The following is a 16972-nucleotide window of genomic DNA, read 5'->3' as shown; positions in this document are numbered from 1 at the left end:
ACCAATGTAATCACAGGGTCTGGTCCCTTGCCTAGTTGCTGTCGTGGATGACATTACCTCTTATGGTCACTTTCTCTTCCTCAGAGGGGAGGGTCTTGGGCCAGACTGAGATCAGGAAATAGCCCACGTACCCCAGCTGATCTCTGAATTCCAGAGGAATATCACTTACATAGATATCCAGTGTTCAGTGGGCAGTCCAAGGCAGTGCAGGCAGGGGAAGGGGGCAGGCAGAAGAGAGAAGAGTTCTATTGGCTGCCTCTAGGCATCATAAAGCATCAGGAGGGTTGGAATGTAACCCACAGTGAAGTGAGGGCTGTTAACCTCTGATCCCAAGACACTATTCTCAGAAATATGTCTGGTAACCTAGAGGTACAGATTAAGGAAAATACAGGAAGGCAAGGACCACAAACTATCCTGGAAAGGCTTTCGGTTCCTTAATGGGGAAGGGTTAGGGAGAGGGATAAGAGGTATCTACTGTTTTATTCTAGGCTGGAAGTTCTTAGGAGCCTGTGTATTTTTCTCACTGGCCAACTCCATATCATGGTGTAGCGTACCTTTCTCTCCCATCCCTTCCCCTCTCTTTCCCTATCATCCCCTCCCTTACCTTCTCCTCCTCTCTCTTGCCTTGCCCTCATCTCCTCCTCTTCTCTCTCTTCCTTTCTCTTCATCTCCTCCCCTCTCTTTGCAAGTCACAATATTTCCTGAATATTGCCAATGTATAAGGCATTTTGTCAGTCTCATCTCTCTAGGGTAGCTTTGTTAGGGTCCTATCTGGAGTCGTGGGGATGGGCCATATGATTTCCTTTAAGGCCTATTACCTCCCAAGGTTCCTTCTATCACCCTTGATACCTGGCAATTCTATGAGTGCTAACAGAGCCCCTTCCAGGCTCTTCCTTTTCAGGAGGGAATATAGTTCTTGTTTTCCTGTGTTTTCCTTAATCTGTACTTCTAGCTCTTTTAACCTTTGCTTTTCCCTTTTTCTTACTATAAAGGAAAATCAAAGGTTAAAGGAGATTCCTGAGGTTTACTTAGGGGGTTCATCCTTCCCATCTCTAGAAGCTCAACTTGGCTCTTAGAAAGTGATCCTGAGGAGCCAGTCTGCTGGAGTGTTTGGAAAGATCTGTCCCCGTGCATTTAGCCATGTAGATCTGAAAACAATGTGACAAACTCTTTAATATTTGATTTCTGAACAGTAGTGCTGTTTCTCATCTGCCCATACAAGGAGGCAGCATCCCAGTCTGCTGAGCCTGCTGTCAGACATGGGCTCTGGCTCACAGGTGGGGTAGGTAGAGTTGGTGATCTTTCTTGCTTTGGTATCACATGCTTAATCCCATGCTGGGGGCTTAATACTGCCTTGATGTGTTCAGTAGTGTGGTACAATGGAAAAACCATTGGACTGAGTCAAATTATCTAAGTTTTCATCCCAGCTCCACTATGTACTAGTCATATAACCTTGGGCAAGTCTCTTAACATCTCAGAACCTCAGTTTTCTCATCCACAAAATGCTAAGCATGCCAAGCTTATTGTGAGGATTAAATGAAGTAACGTGAAAATGTGCTGAAAAATGATAATGTCTGACGCAAACATTACAACAATTATGTCAAGTGTCTGTGACTTTATTAGTGCAGGAACTTCTCCCATCAATGTTGATTGTAACCCAACTATAAGCTGGTAGATAATTCCTAGAAAGTCCAACACTACCCATTCCATCATATTGCGTCTATAAAAACGTACAATATTATTAGTATTTATGAGGCTTGACACACAATGGATATTCACTGCACATTATTGATGGATTGGCTGAAAGTTGAAAGGGAAAATATGGGGGACTAACCTCCAACTTAGAGAATTTCAGACCTTATAAATCCAATGGGTTCGTTTTTCCGCCTTTGAATAAGACTGCCTGAATGAAGGAGGGGTGACTGCTTTGGGCATGCTTTCCCAGGAAGATTAGGAGCTGATGGGAGCCATGAAAGGAGGACTTTAAAATATTATGGCAGCTGGTGGAGCAGTGAATAGAGCTCTGGGCCTGGAGTCAGAAAGACCTGGGTTCAAATATAGCCTTACACCCTTATTAACGGTGTGACCTTGGGTAAGTCATTTAACATTTTTTTGCTTCACTTTCCTTAACTGTAAAATGGGGATACTAATAGCACCTACCTCCTAGGGTATAAGGATCAAAAGAGATAATATTTGTAAAATGCTTAACACAGAGCCTGGCACATAATATATGCTAGACTAGCTATTATTATTAAAAAGGTTTATGACTAATATTATGTGATATGGAAAAAAGGTTAGGGGAGGGTAGGGTGAGGGAGAAGGACAGGAAGGGAGCAGCAACGCCCTGAGCTTTAAGGCTTAAGCTTCAGTTCAATACAAGAGGCATTTATTCCGCTAGCTGTGAGTGATACAGAGATAAAAACCAAGATTCAGTGCCTTCCTTTGGAGAGATTACATTCTACCATATCTGTACACAGACAAATACAATGTAAAGTGGGGGTAGTTGAGGCCAAAGAGAGAATAGATGAAGGGATCTAGGGGAATCTAAGGAGGGAGAGAACCTTTTTAGGGGGGTGAAAAGGAGAAAGTACAGGAACCAAGAAACTTCACGGAAGAGGTGGTATCTGAGCTGAACTGTTGGTGAATGGAAGGATTCTGAAAGGTGGGCATAAGGAGGCAATGCATTCTAGACCAAGGGAGCCACCTTTGTGTACAGAGGTGGGTGATTATGTCCATTGAGGTTGGGGGATGACAACTCATAGTCCAGTTTGACCATAATGTAGACTATGTGAAGGGGAGTAATGTTAACTAAAGTTGGTAAGGTAGGGGAAGCAATATTATGGAAAGTATTGAATATCAAATTAAAGAGATTTTTCTTTTTTCTTTTTAAATCCTAGGCACAATCAGGAGCCACTGAAGGCTTATGAGCATGGTCCACCTAGCTAGGTGGCAGATCTTCCCAATGTGGCAGGAAACCTCTGTTTTCCATAAATGCTTTTTCTGTATGGACCCATTGGATTTCCCCGTAGGTCAATCCACACTCTTGCCACTTCTCAAGGCCAGAATTCTTACCAAGAACAGTGAGGCGGGCTGGGCGTGACCGGATGGCTGCCTGGATGGCCTGGCATTCATATACAGCATCATCTTGCAGCTCTGCCCGAAGAATCTTCAGATGATGCTCCCCAGACAAGTGGTTTCCTACCACTAGGTACTGAGGGTAACCTGTAGGGACAAGTCAAATAAGCAGGTAAGAGAATAGAGATGAGGAATTGGAGAATTGGAGGAGCAGGGTGGGAAAGAAGTCAATGTAGGAAACAAGGGGCTGCCTTGGGTCTCAGCCTAGGAAAGGTGAGTGGAGCCAGAGGAGCTAGGGCATAGACAGAGCAAAGAGGTGCCTATCATTATCTTAGCTACCTTGGAAAGTGGAAAGGTGGGAAATGTAAAATTTGTGTTTTAGATAGTATGTAGAGCTATTGAGGGTGGGTTGATTGGGACTTTTCCAATCTGACTGTTGATAGAACTTGTACTCCTTCAGGAGGTAGAAACAACTAAACTTATCACCTAGTTAAGAAGAATAATTTTGTTAATATTGAAAATAGCTAGTTTACCACTTTTCCCTCCAGACCCCAGATAAGCCTTGGCCTACCCTGTCCCCTTTCCTAGCTGGGAACCCAGCGAGCATTGACCTCATGGTATCATTCTTGGGGGAGGGGGGAGGTAGTGTTTCAGAGTTCCTGTCTTCACTCCCAAAGAGTGCTACTTTGGGAATCAGACCTGGACACAAATCCTAACCTGGTCTCTCACTAGCTATGTGACCCTGGGTAAGATTTCAGTTTCCATATCTTTAAAATGAAGGACTAGATGACCTCTAAGGTCCCTTCTAGCTCAAAATCTACGTTCTTATCATTCTCTGATTGGGCGAAATGGTAGAGTGGGTTCTCTTCCCCTGGCCTTGTGCCCTGAGGGATCTCTTTAACTACACGCCCTGCTCTCAGCTTTAGGGCCTGGCTACCAACATTGCTAGTTACAGCTCTGGTAACTTGTGCAGAGGGAGGGAAAGGGTGAGAGGCAAAGAGGGCAGGGCTGGGGTAAAGCTGGGATGATGTGGGCCAACGGGGGATTGTTGTTAAGAGGAACAGAAGGTAGAAGTACTAGATTGTGGTACAGTGCCTAGCCCGGAGTGAGGAAGATCTGAGTTCAAATCAGGCCTCAGACACTAGCTGTGTGACCCTGGGTAAGTCACTTAATCCTGTTTGCCTCAGTTTCCTCATCTGTAAAATGAGCTGGAGAGGGAATGGTAAACCATTCCAGTATCTGTGCCAAGGAAATCCCAAATGGGGTCACAAAGAGTCAGACAAGACTGGACTGAAACGACATAACAACAACAACACTAACAACAGCAACAACAACAGCCAGTGCCTGGTGTTTAAGGATATGTGGCCTCCTGGAACAGCCTTTTAGCTTTATTCAATTATTTGTTCCGTCCACCAATTAAGCCTTTATGGGACCCAAAGCACTTATGAATGCCCCCCACCCCAGCCCCTACTTTTTACAATGAATAATAGATAAATACTCAATGAAAGTGATAAATAATTAATCTGATCTCACAATGTAGGGTCTAATTTAAATTCTAATGAGTTAAGTTCTTTAAACTGATAATGTAGTCTTGTAAGTCTTTGTTTTTGGCTGAAGCATCCAGAAGGCCTGTACTGGACAGGATCTGTTGACTACTCTTGACTTTTGGCTTAACCAAGGCAGAGCATGGATCAGCTAATCCACTGCCATACAGAGCAAGGCAACTCCCAAAGTGAGTGCTGCCTTCTCCAAGGGCCATCTCTACTTTGCTTGGGAGAGTGATGGAGAGGTCAGGAGATGCCACCTCCCTGCTAGTCACTCTCTTTGACTTTAGCTAACCTTCATGATGTTGGAAAGTTCAGTTGAAATCTGGGAAAAGGGCTCCCCTTACTTTATGCTGCCTTCTTTAGATCATGTCTGTTGTATTTTGTCCAGGTCTAGGCACTACATTTTGAGAGAGTAACAGCTTGAGAGACATGGATAGGAGGCCAGTCTTGGAGTCAGGAAGACCTGGGATGAAATCTTGCCTCTGACACATACTTGCTGTGGGCAAACTACTTGATCTCCCAGGTCTCCAGGCAATTTTTTAAGATGCTAATTTATATAGGAGTTGCTTATCTGCTTCAGTGGAGGGAGTCTGTACACTGGGAATCCTCCACATGAACAAAATCACAGGTCTGTATCCAATAGCCGCTCACTTTTATATAACACTTTAAGGTTTCAGATTGCCTTGTTCACCATAACCTTGTGTTATAAGTGGCATCATTCTCATTTGACAGATGAGTAAATTGAGGCTCAGAGAGGTTAAACAATTTGCCCAGGTCATGTGGCTAGTTAACATCACAGATGAGACTTGATGCTGTGTCCTCCAGGCCTCAAGGTCTTTCCTCCTACTGGGGACTATCCAGAGAAGGGCAGCTAGTATAGTGAGATGATTCAAAACTGTTATATGAGAAATGGTTGGAGGAACCAGAGGTGTCTAGAAGTGAAGATTTGGAGAAGCCCAATCACTCTCTTTAAATGTCTTAAAGCTTGGTCATTTGGAAGAGGGAGCAGACAGACTGTGTCTTACTCTAGAAGGCAAAACTAGCACCAATAAAAGGAAGTAATCATGAGATTGTATTTGTCTAGACATAAGGATTTTAAAAAACTCATTAAAAGAACTAGATGCCTTGTTTGGCAGTGAGCTTCTTACCACCAGAAATGTACAAGGAGAGGCCAGATTACCACTGATTACAGTATCCTTTTGTTTCCTTTTTGTTTCTTCAGCATCCTTGATGCTTGCTGCGGAAAGGACTTCTCCCCTGTATGGTGGGTTGGACTAGATGAATTCTAAATTGCCTTCTAATCCTGAATCCCAAGTGGCCTGCCAGGGATGTGAGCAGGGTACCTCTGGGAGGGACCAGCACCAGTCATAATCAGGGGATCTTCCTTCTGCATTAGAAGGACCGATGACATTCTATCAGGTGCTTCACAACCTGGTTTCAGCAATTACTCTTATAACATAAACAAAAACTTGGACAAAACTGGCTATCTTAATGTGAGGCTGAGGGTGCTTAGAACTCAGCAAGCTCGGCTTCCTAATTTCCCTTATTTCCTTCTGCTGTGGGACAGGAGCCGAGGTGAGTGAATTGCCCTGCATCAGGGTTGGGGTGAGAGAGGCGGGGTGGGGCTGAGTAGTGATGAAGGCGTGGGACTCCCTGTTCTAATCTTTTCACTCCTGCTGCTTTCCTTGCAGCAGGCTCCCCCTCCCCCTTTGCCGTCTCCCCTGGATCCCCCTGCCCTGTTATTAGTCTTGGGCCTCCTGCAGGCATTGTGGCTCATTCTTGCATTTGGTTGTTTTGCAAGCTATGAGCAGCAGGACTTTGCTCTCATGAGTTGCAGAAAACGCAAATGATGGGTTTGTTTGTATTTGGCTAATTAGAAGACTAGCTGAGATGCTATCCTAAGAATTGGCAGCTTCTCTGGAAAATGCACACCCAGAAGCACTAATTTCCATGGCGGTTTCCCGCCCCAATCCTTCCTCAGAATTTTTTCTCTCTTGAAATCCCAGAAGACCAGTGAGATTGTGAACTGTGAAGGAGCCCAGCTGAAAGTCACAATGCACAGGTTTGGAGAGGGGTGCGCAGAAGGGGGACCCCGGGAGAGTGGAGAAGATTTGTTGTTTCACAGATGGGGTACTGGGCTGGGAACCAGGACACCTGGATTTGGGTTGTGTTCCATGTTTATCAACCGTTTTTGCCATCTGGGACTCTGTTTGCCTATCTGTCAAATGGGGAGAACAAAATTATCCTTTCCTTCCTTCCCTAGATCACTGGGGATTTATGAGATGATGTTTGAGAAACATCCCCAGCTCCTTCAACTGATCTGGGCTTTGCTGCTTGCTAGCTGCTTGACTTCTAGCAAATCAGCTTAATTGAGTCTCAGTTTACTTCTCTGAATCTCAGTTTCTTTATACTAATTCTTATACTACATATCTCACTGTGATCCAGTGACACTGGCCCCCTTGCTGGTCCTCCCACAAGACACCCCTTCTCCTGAATCTGAGCATTTCCACCAACTGTCTTCCACACTTGGGAATCTCTTCCTCCTCATCTGGCTTTCCTGGCTTTCTTCAAGCGTTAATTAAAAAACTTCTTGACCACTTACTTTTCCCAATCCTCCGTAATCTTAGTGCCTTCCCTCTGAGGCAATCCCCAATTTATCCTGTATTTATCTTATTTGTATAGAGTTGTTTGCATGTTGTCTACCCCATTAGATCGTGAGGTCCTTGACAGTAAGGACTTTTTTTTTAACCTTTCTTTGTACCCCAGTGCTTAGCTTAGTGCTTGGCATATTGTTTGATCGTTCTCAGTCATGTCTGACTCTTCCTTTCTGCTTGCAGTAAAAGAAATTGAAAAAGCCTCTTGGCCACTTTGTTGTTATTGAGTCACTTTGGTCGTGTCCGACTATTCATGACCCCATTTTGGGATTTTCTTGGCAAAGATACTGGAATAGTTTGCCATTTCCTTCTCCAGCTCATTTTACAGATGAGGAAACTGAGGCAAACAGGGCTAAATGACTTACCCAGGGTCACATAGCTAGTGCGTGAGACCAGATTTGAACTCAGGAAGATGTCTTTCTGTTTCTAGGCCTTGTACTCTATCCACTGCACCACCTAGCTGCCCAAGGTCCTATATAAATTTAAATGTAATTAGGTTATTTATTATGTGGCTTGTCCCTACTGACCTCCTCATAGCCTCCTTGAGTCTGTCCATTTACAACCTCAGGTCATCCCCAGTCTGGTTGAAAACATCTGGCAAGGAATACAGATTCCTTAATTAGTAAATGATGCCAGGCCAAACCCAGGGCAGCTATTTGGGGTTTGGGAAGAATGTCTCTTTCCCTAGTTAAGGGTGGTGGAGGGAGTTCAGATTCTTTGAGACTGGCTGGTTTCCATACTACTTAAACTTTATGGCAACAGACAGTATATTTTGGAGAGATTATTATGTATTTTTTCCATGCTCAGTTGGGCTGTAACATTCATATCCTGTGAATATATTGACCATTGCTCTAATGTTTCAACATATATCTCTGGCAAGACATAACTTTCATTTTAAAATATCAATTTTCTGGCCATCGTGTTCCCGAAGGCACTTCATTTTTTATTTTTTTTTTCCTGCAGCTGTATACCGTATGGGAGGCAGAATTACTTCTTAGCTAGAGATGCCTATTGTCTGTTCGGCTGTATTAGGTGGATGCACAGCAAACCAGCAGCTTGAAAAAGGTCACTCACCTACTCATCCCAAGGGGCAGTTGTTATTTTTTCTGAGTGACTAAGAGTAAATGGGCAACTGGGTGGCATGGTGGTGTCAGTAGGCAACCACAATGTCATGAAGTGAACATGCATGTGGAACCCAAAGAGTTCCCAGTTCTTACAGAAGGTTGCATATTTATGACAGTACAACAAAAGGAGGAGGAGAAAACAGAAAGGGGCATGACATGGGAGCGAAAAGGTGCAGTAACCCTCCCAGAGGGGAGGAGCAAGGCGATGGCAAAGTCGAAGTTTTATCCCTTGGGAACCGCTAGACTATGAAGATGGGAGGATCCTATTTGCAAAGGACCTCAGTTGCCCAAGCATTTTCCCTAGCCTGACACAGACTGGCTGGCACCTATTTTGCATCCCCAAAATACACAGGGAATCCAGCTTGGGGAGCAAACAACAACTTATATCAGCTGGGGACGGGGGGGGGGTTCATCTCCTTTACACATTCAGGGCCACCACCATGCAGGGTCTCTGGAAAAGACTCAAAAAGACAAGTTTAGGGGACTCCTTAACAGCCCTTAACAGTGGATAAAACACTGGATCTGGAATCAGGAATGCTTTCTTTCCTGAGTTCAAATCTGGCCTCACACACTTACTGTCTGTGTTACTCTAGGCAAGTCACTTAACCCTATTTGCCTCAGTTTCTTCATCTGTAAAATGAGCTGGAGAAGGAAATGGCAAACCACTCCAGTATCTTTGCCAAGAAAATCCCAAAGTGGGGTCATAAATAGTCGGACACGACTGAAACAACTCAATAACAACGAAGTGACCAAGAGATTTTTTCAAATTCTTTTACTGTAAGTGGATAGGAGGTGCTGTGTGATGTTGGGTGGGCAGCTCAAGGTTTGGCAACTTATTTGCCAAGATGTTTTCTGTGTCTTTCTCAGATGTGTGCACACTGTTAAAATCACCAATGAGTATGATAAGTAGGACACATTCTTTGATGGAATGCACAAAACAGTGATTCTTAGAGTATGTTCTGAGCACACTTGGGGATCCCAACACCCTTTCAGGGGTCCAAAAGGTCAAAATTATTTTTATAATAAATTTAAATTTCTAGTATAGCAAATATAACCCACAAAACCAAAATCTCTTTGGGGAGACTTCAGTAATTTCTAAGAATGTAAAAGAGTCCTGAGACCAAAATGTTTGAGTCACTGGCAGAGAGTTAGAGCTAAAAGCGACCTTGGAGAATATATAATGCAATCCCCCCATTTTGTAGATGGGAAAACAAAGGCCTGGAAAAAAATGACTTACCCTTTGACTCCAAATCCAGTGTCCTAACTACTATATGTCTAGGAATGCTTAAGGGAAATTGGGATATTTAGGTTGGAAAAGATAAGACTATGGGTAGTTATATGGAAGAAAGAGCAGATTTGGGGAATCTGACATACAAGTTAGTTGAACATCAATCCAACCTGTTAATGCTAGAGTTGGTACAGAGTTAAATTTACAGCATGTCAGAGATGGAAGGGAATCTTAAAGATCACATAGTCATCCCAGAGAAGTTAAAAGTCTACAGTTATGCAGTTAATTATAGTCATAACTCAAATTTATATAACACTTTAAGATTTACAAAATACTTTCCTTCTTTTTTTATTAAAAAAAATTTTTTTTAGGCAGTTGGAGTTAAGTGACTTGCCCAGGGTCACACAGCTAGTAAGTGTCAAATGTCTGGTCTGAGACTGGATTTGAACTCAGGTCCTCCTAACTCCAGGGCCGGTGTTCTATCCACTGCTCCACCTAGCTGCCCCAACAGACTTTCCTTCCAAGAACCCTGGGAGACAAGGAGAACAAATGATGATATCCCCATTAACAGATGGGGAAGCTGAGGCTCTGAGAAATTAAGTAGTTTCATAGCTATCTGTCAGTCAACAAGCACTTTTCAGGTGCTTATTATGTGCCAGGCATTGTGCTAGGACCGGGGATACAAAGACAGGCAAAAAATAATCCTTGCTTTCAAGGAGCTGATACAATGGGAGAGATAACATATAAACAACTATGTATAAATAATATGTATGCAAATGTATATATATGTATGAAAATTGGAGATAATTTCAGAGGGAAACTAGTAAGTGTATGAAGTAAGGTTTAAGGCCAGATCTCGTGACTCTCAAATTGAATTCTATTTCATTTACACCCTGCTGCTTCCCACGATGCTATTGCTTTTTTTTTTTTTTTAATCAAGACATCATCAATTTGTACTCTCAGAGCTGAAAAGAATCTTGGAGATAATTTAGTCTCATTTCTTCACTTTATTTATTTATATGAAGAAATTGAGACCTATTGAAGTAATAGGACCAGAAGATCACAGATTTAGAGCAGAAAGAGACCTCAGAGGTCATCAAGTTGAACCCCACTCCATTTTACAGATTAGGAAGGTAAAACACAGGGAAGTTAAGAGACTTGGCCAGGGACACCCAGCTACTAAGTGTCATGGGCAGGATTTTAATCTAGTTCTTCCTGAATCCATGTCCAGGGTACTACCCACTAAACCATGTTTCCCACCTTGAAATATAAATGTACAGGTGAAATGCTGTAACCAAAGTCATACAGTTAGTGACACAGACAAGACTTGAATCCAGTTCTCCTAATTTCCAGCCCCCAAATTCTTTTACTATGTCATGTTGCCTTCCAAAAGATTGGGTCTGCATTTAGAAGAAGGGAAATACTGTGGAGACTTTGACCCTGGTCACCAAGAATAGGGATACCCCTGACTCCTAAAATATAACTAACATTTATAGGTCCATTACATTGAAGTTGAAACTAGATTTTATAAGGCAACATTATATTTATTTCATAATCGATCACTTAGAGCAATCCTTTCTCCTTTCTTTCTCATTCTTTCTTTTCTTTTCTTTCTTTCCTTCTTTTCCCCCTCCCTCCCTTCTTCTTTTTCTTTCTTTTCCCCCTTTCTCTCCTCTCTCCCTCTCCTTTCCCCTCTCTTTAGCTCTCTCCCCCTCTCCTTTCTTTCTCTCCTTTTTTCTCTTTTTTCCCCTTCCTTCCTTCCTCCCTTCCCTCCCTCCTTCCCTTCCCTCCCTCCCTCCTTCCCTTCCTTCCTTCCATCCAACACTAACAGTGAGAGAGTTTCAATTTCCCAATTTTCCTGGACCCTAAGATTGCTTAACTTGGTTCTGAATTGATGTTCCCCACTCAAAGCTTAAATAAGCATTGGTGAGACTCACAAAGGATAATAGATATTTGTGCAAGAGGCATGGTGAGTAGTTAGACAGGACAGAGAAAGGACAGTGTATTTTCTCTGCTAAGTTGGAGCCCACAGAAGATATAGTCATACTTACGTGAGAGATCCCGGCCTACACCCAATGCCAGGCCATCTTTGATCCAGAGGACAAAGCCATCATATTCTGGGATGGCACAGAGCAGTGTCACTGGCTGTCCTGACACCACCACTTGGTCTTGGGGCTGCTGGCTGAAGGAGTATACTTGACCTGAGGAAAAAATAAACAGGAAGGTTGGGTTATGTTTAGTTCCAGACTAGAATTTTAGGAGGGACATTGACCACCTGAAGTGTGTTCTGAGGAAGGGGGACAAGATATTAAGAGGACTAGAACTTGTGCTATAGGAGGAATTGTTGAGGGAATTTTAGATATTTAGCCTGAAGAGGAAAAGAAAAGATTAGGCAGGTATTGGGGGTTGGGATGGGATGGAGAAGAACATGATTGCTGTTTTCAAAATACTGGAGAAGGGGCAGCTAGGTGGTGCAGTGGATAGAGCACTGGTCCTGGAGTCAGGAGGACCTGAGTTCAAATGTGACCTCAGACACATAACATTCACTAGCCGTGTGACTCTGGGCAAGTCACTTAACCCCAATTGCCTCACCAAAAAAAAGTTGGGGGGCAGCTAGGTGGCACAGTGGATAGAGCACTGGCCCTGGAGTCAGGAGGACCTGTGTTCAAATTTGTCCTCAGACACTTGACACTTACTAGCTGTGTGACTCTGGGCAAGTCACTTAACCTCATTGCCTAGTCTAAAACAAAAAAAAACTCCAAAATATTGGAGAGTTATCATGTGGAAGAAGGATTAGTTTTATTTTCTGTTCCTGCTCTTGGGCAGCTGAGTGTCAGTGGCAGAAGTCATGAATAGAATTGATTTCACACATTATAAATTTATGTCGTTGTATAACTTCAACTGGGCTCTCAATGTAGCTTGGAAATCTTACTCTGTTATTATTGACTCTATCTCATTTAACAATTGTTCCATGCTTTTTCCTCTTTCCTCAAATACCCAATTACATCCTACCTTCCACACTTAGCTTTCTCATTGGAAAGATTGAGACCATGCATTGGGAGCATTCCTCACCTCCTCTCCTTTATTCCTCAAAAATCTTCAGCTTCAGTAAATGTATCCATTACTTTTTCTCTCTTTCCTTCAGGAAGAGATATTCCTTGTTTTAGATTTTTAAATTAAATTTTACTTTTTCAATGAATAAGCATTTATTTTATCTCCCTTCTACCTTCCCCTCTCCTCCTGAAAACAACAACAATAAAATAAGAAAGAAACCCCTATAATAAGTATGCAAAGTCAAGCAAAACAAATTCCCACCCTGGCCATGTTCAAAAACATGTGCGTCATCCTGCATGTTAGTTCATCACTTCTCTGTCAGGAGGTGTATTCATACTCTTGTTAAACTGAATCCTTCTACCTGTGCCCTTGCTCTCATCCCCTCCTTTTCCTCCAGCAATCCTCCTCACTCCATCTGCCCTTACTGGCTTCTCATCTGCTTACAAACATTCTTAGGTTTTCCCCATCGTGAAAAATTCTTTCCTCGACTCTTCTATTACATCCAACTATCATTCCATCTCTCTCTTCCTCTAGGATATCCATATTTTTGAAAAAGTTGGTTATATTTAATGTTTCTCACTTCCTCATCATTCACTCTCTCCATGTCATGCCCTGGTAATCTTGTTTCAGAGACATTATAGTATCTTGGTTCTTGTACCTTTCCACTTGCTCCCTTTCTTGTCTCTTCCACTGGTTCCATTTCCTCTTTTCCACCCCTTAAACTCCTACTCACACCTCTGTCTGTCTGTCTTTCTTTGTCTCTCTCTTTGTCTCCTTCTCTGTCTCTGCTTTTGTCTTTCTCTCTCCCTTCTTCTTTCTCTCTATCTCTCCCTCTCTCTCTCCTTCTCTCTGAAATCTTAGTTACTTCCATGACTTCGGCTATCACAGCTACACACATGAATCCCAAAACTATCTCTAGTGTTAACCTATGAAGCTATAATAAATAAATTGGTAAGTATTTATTAAGTGCCTACTATGGCTAGGCACTATACAAGGCACTGAGGGATCAAAAATAAAATAGTCCCTGAACTCAAAGAGCTTATATTCTATTGAAGGATATGATATGGTAGAAATAGCTCTGGTTTTTGAATTAGAATATTTGAGTTCAAATTTCACCACTGACACCCACTTCAGAACATGCGTGACTTTGGGCCAGTCATTTAGCCTTCCGGGTCTCAGGTTTCTTATCTGTAAAATGAGGAAATTAGATCATGTGGCTCGGAGGTCTCTTTGAGCTCTAGATTTATCAACTCATGTGTAGACATGACTAAATACAAAATAAATACAAGATCTTTTAAGGGGAGGCACTAGCAAGTAATGAGTCGAAGTCTTGACACATCTCACTTTGGGGCTTTAGTTTTCTCTACCCAGCTACAAATCATCTTCTCTTCCTACCTGTCTCCTTTGCAGGTTCCTTATTCTCTTTCTCACACTTTAACACGGCTACTCTGCCAACAGTCTCTCCTAGTCTGAGCCTCTTCTCTTCAACTGCCAATCTCAGTCACTCCTCCAGCTCCAACTACCCCTTCTATTCCAAGGCTCCCAAACTCTGTTTCCTGTTTGGGCTTCTCTTCTGAGCTCCAGATTGACATCTCCATCTCCATGGTCTACCAGCAACAAAACTCCACTTATTGTTTCCCCCTCTGAACCTCTTTATCTTTCTATCATTACTCTTTTTGTCAGGGGCACCACCATTCACTCAGCCTACCATGTTGAAAACCATGGTGTCCTTGATTCTTCTTTGCCCTTCATTTCTCATATCCAATTACTTACTAAATGGGTACTGATTCTGTTCCTATTATATGTATTGAATCCATCCCCTTTTCTCTATAGGCTGCCACCATCTTAATTCAGACCTTCAGAAACACTCACTTGGATTACTGTAATAGTTGCCCAACAGACCTGTCTGCCTGTATTTTTTCTCCTTGCAATTCATCCTTCACACCTCTGTCAGGCTAATCTTCTAAGGAAGATACATAGATCAGGACATATTACTCTTCTGCTCAAAAATCTTAAGTTGTCCCCTATTGACTATAAAGTTTAAATTCCTTTGCTTGGATTCCAAGGCCCTCACTAATCTGGTACAATGCTACTTTTCACAGTATCATAAAATCTGAATTGGAAAGGACCTCAGATGCCATCTAGATCAACTTACACTTGAATAAAGATTCCTTTTACACTATGCTCTGGCAGCCTTTGTTTGAAGGCTTCTAGTGAGGGGAAAACCTACATCCTTTCAAGGAAACCCATTAGACTCTTGAATAGTTCCAATTCTTAGGAAGTTTTTTCTTACAAAGAGGCAGGATGGTCTGGTGGTTAGAGTGCTGGACCTGTCAGACAGACCTGGTTTAAAACCCGCCTCTGATAACAGCTGAATGATATATCACACACCCTCTCTTTTCGTCTCACTTTTTCCTCATCTTCTCAAATAATACATGCAGAATTTACTTCACAGGGTTTTTGTGAAGCTCAAATGAGATGTGTGTAAAGTTCTTTGCAAACAGTAAAGTGCTATGTAAATACCAGTTATGACATCAAACCTAAAATTGGCTCTTTGTAACTTTTACCCATTGCTCCTATTTCTGCCCTGTGGGGCTAAGCAGAATAAACATGTTCCTTCAACCTTGTGACAGCCTTGCTAAAAATTGAAGACAACTATCATATCCTTTCTAAGTCTTCTCTTCTCCAGGCTAAACCTCCCCACTTCCTTTAACTGATCCTTGTATAGACTGAACTCTGAGCACTTTTCTTTCCTGTTCACCCTGCTCTGGCCTCTTTCCAGATTTTCAATATCCTTCCCATAAGGAGACATCCAGAACCGAGTACCATCCTCCAGATATGGTCTGACCAGCACAGCATCCAGTGGCACTACTACCTCCCTAGCCCTGAACACTTTTCCTTTCTCAATGGTATCTTTTTGGCTGCCATATCACACTGCTGACTCATACTGAGCTTACAGTTCAATAAAACACCCAAATCTTTTCTAAACTTCTGTCTGGCCATAATGGCTCCCCAATCTTTTATTTCTGAAGTTGATTTTCTAAAAACAAGTGTAAGAATTGAATTCTTATTAAATTTCATTTTTATTATATTTTGTCCAGTGTTCTCCTTGTGATGGTCACTTTTTCCCTAGATAACACTAATGATTTCTTTAAAAATATATTTTTAGAATAGACAGGAATTGAAGTCAAGCTTACTGACCTATTATTTGGAGAGTTTATTTTCTTCCCCCCTTCTCCTGCTCCCTGTTTTTGTTTTGAAAACCAGGACAACATTTGCCCTTTTCCAGCCCTGTGGTACCTGACCCTCATTTCATGAACTTTCCAAGATCACTGAGGATGGCTTAGCCAATCTGCCAGTTTTTTTCAGCACTTGAGGATGCAATCCATCTGGCTCTACTGACCCGAACTCATCATAGGCATCTCTGATTCTTCTAGCCTTATTTGATACTATTTTCCTCTACATGCTTTATTCTCCAGCCACATTGGATGTCTTCTTGTCCCCCCAACATGTTTTTCATTTTTCTGCCTCCATGTCTTTGTTCATGCTGTTCCCTGTGCTTACAACACCCTCCTCTCCTGATCTGACTTTTCTTCTCCTCTTGCCTATTGAGTTCTTATCCATTCTTGAAATTCCAGCTCTAATACCACTTCTTTTGATTCTCATCCCATCAAGTCAGTAGCAACATTTCCCTCTTCAGACCTCAGAAAATACTTTGTTTTGCATCTCTCCAACGTACTTATTATGCATTATGTCTATTTCCACATTTGTCATGTTTGCTTGACTAGATTATAAGCCTCATGAGGGCTTGTATTAAATCTTATTTATTATTCTATAATCTTGGAAATTACCTTTAAAGCATCCCCAGCAAGCGGTCATGCAGCTATTACTTTGAACATCTCCTGGGATGGATAGGTAACTTACTACCTCATGAATACAGGAGTACTGGGAGCTGTGTTTCAACTCTGTGAGCAGGACCGGCACTAGAGAGAAGTTCCCAACTGGAAGTGGTACTATGGCCAATAAAAGGAAGGAAGGCTTATCACTGGTAGCCCTGGAGAATGCCTTGGTGGCATGGCAGCCAGTCCAGGGACTAAGAGAACTGGGGCAGGAGGGGCTTTGCAGCCAGTGTAAGGCCACATTGGAGTTCTCCCATATCTCTACAGATGATACCCTCAAAAATTTACAGGTGTATTAGGCAGAAATATCACCTGATCTTTCTCTTTCCCTCACCCCAATCTCCTGTGACCACTTGAAGCCCTTCTAGGCAGAAAGTGAATCAAAAACATT

At 42.5% G+C, this 16972-nt stretch overlaps 1 protein-coding gene across 2 annotated transcripts in view; it reads right to left on the bottom strand.

The window, feature by feature from the left end:
- The window catches only part of KIRREL3 (kirre like nephrin family adhesion molecule 3), a 753551-nt gene that overhangs the window by 132831 nt on the left and 603748 nt on the right, over positions 1 to 16972 (bottom strand). For both annotated transcript variants that reach the window (XM_027835269.1, XM_027835270.1), the window contains exons 3-4: positions 11680 to 11829; positions 3073 to 3222 (exon numbers count right to left, since the gene is read on the bottom strand). In XM_027835269.1, the coding sequence (XP_027691070.1) occupies positions 3073 to 3222; positions 11680 to 11829 (300 nt within the window). The remainder of the gene's footprint in view (positions 1 to 3072; positions 3223 to 11679; positions 11830 to 16972) is intronic.

Source organism: Vombatus ursinus, unplaced genomic scaffold, assembly GCF_900497805.2.
Source record: "Vombatus ursinus unplaced genomic scaffold, bare-nosed wombat genome assembly UNPS02014813.1, whole genome shotgun sequence".
In the NCBI taxonomy this organism is placed as follows: Eukaryota; Metazoa; Chordata; class Mammalia; order Diprotodontia; family Vombatidae; genus Vombatus; species Vombatus ursinus.
Note: the sequence above shows the minus strand (reverse complement) of the source record. Positions and strands in the feature narration are given on the sequence as shown.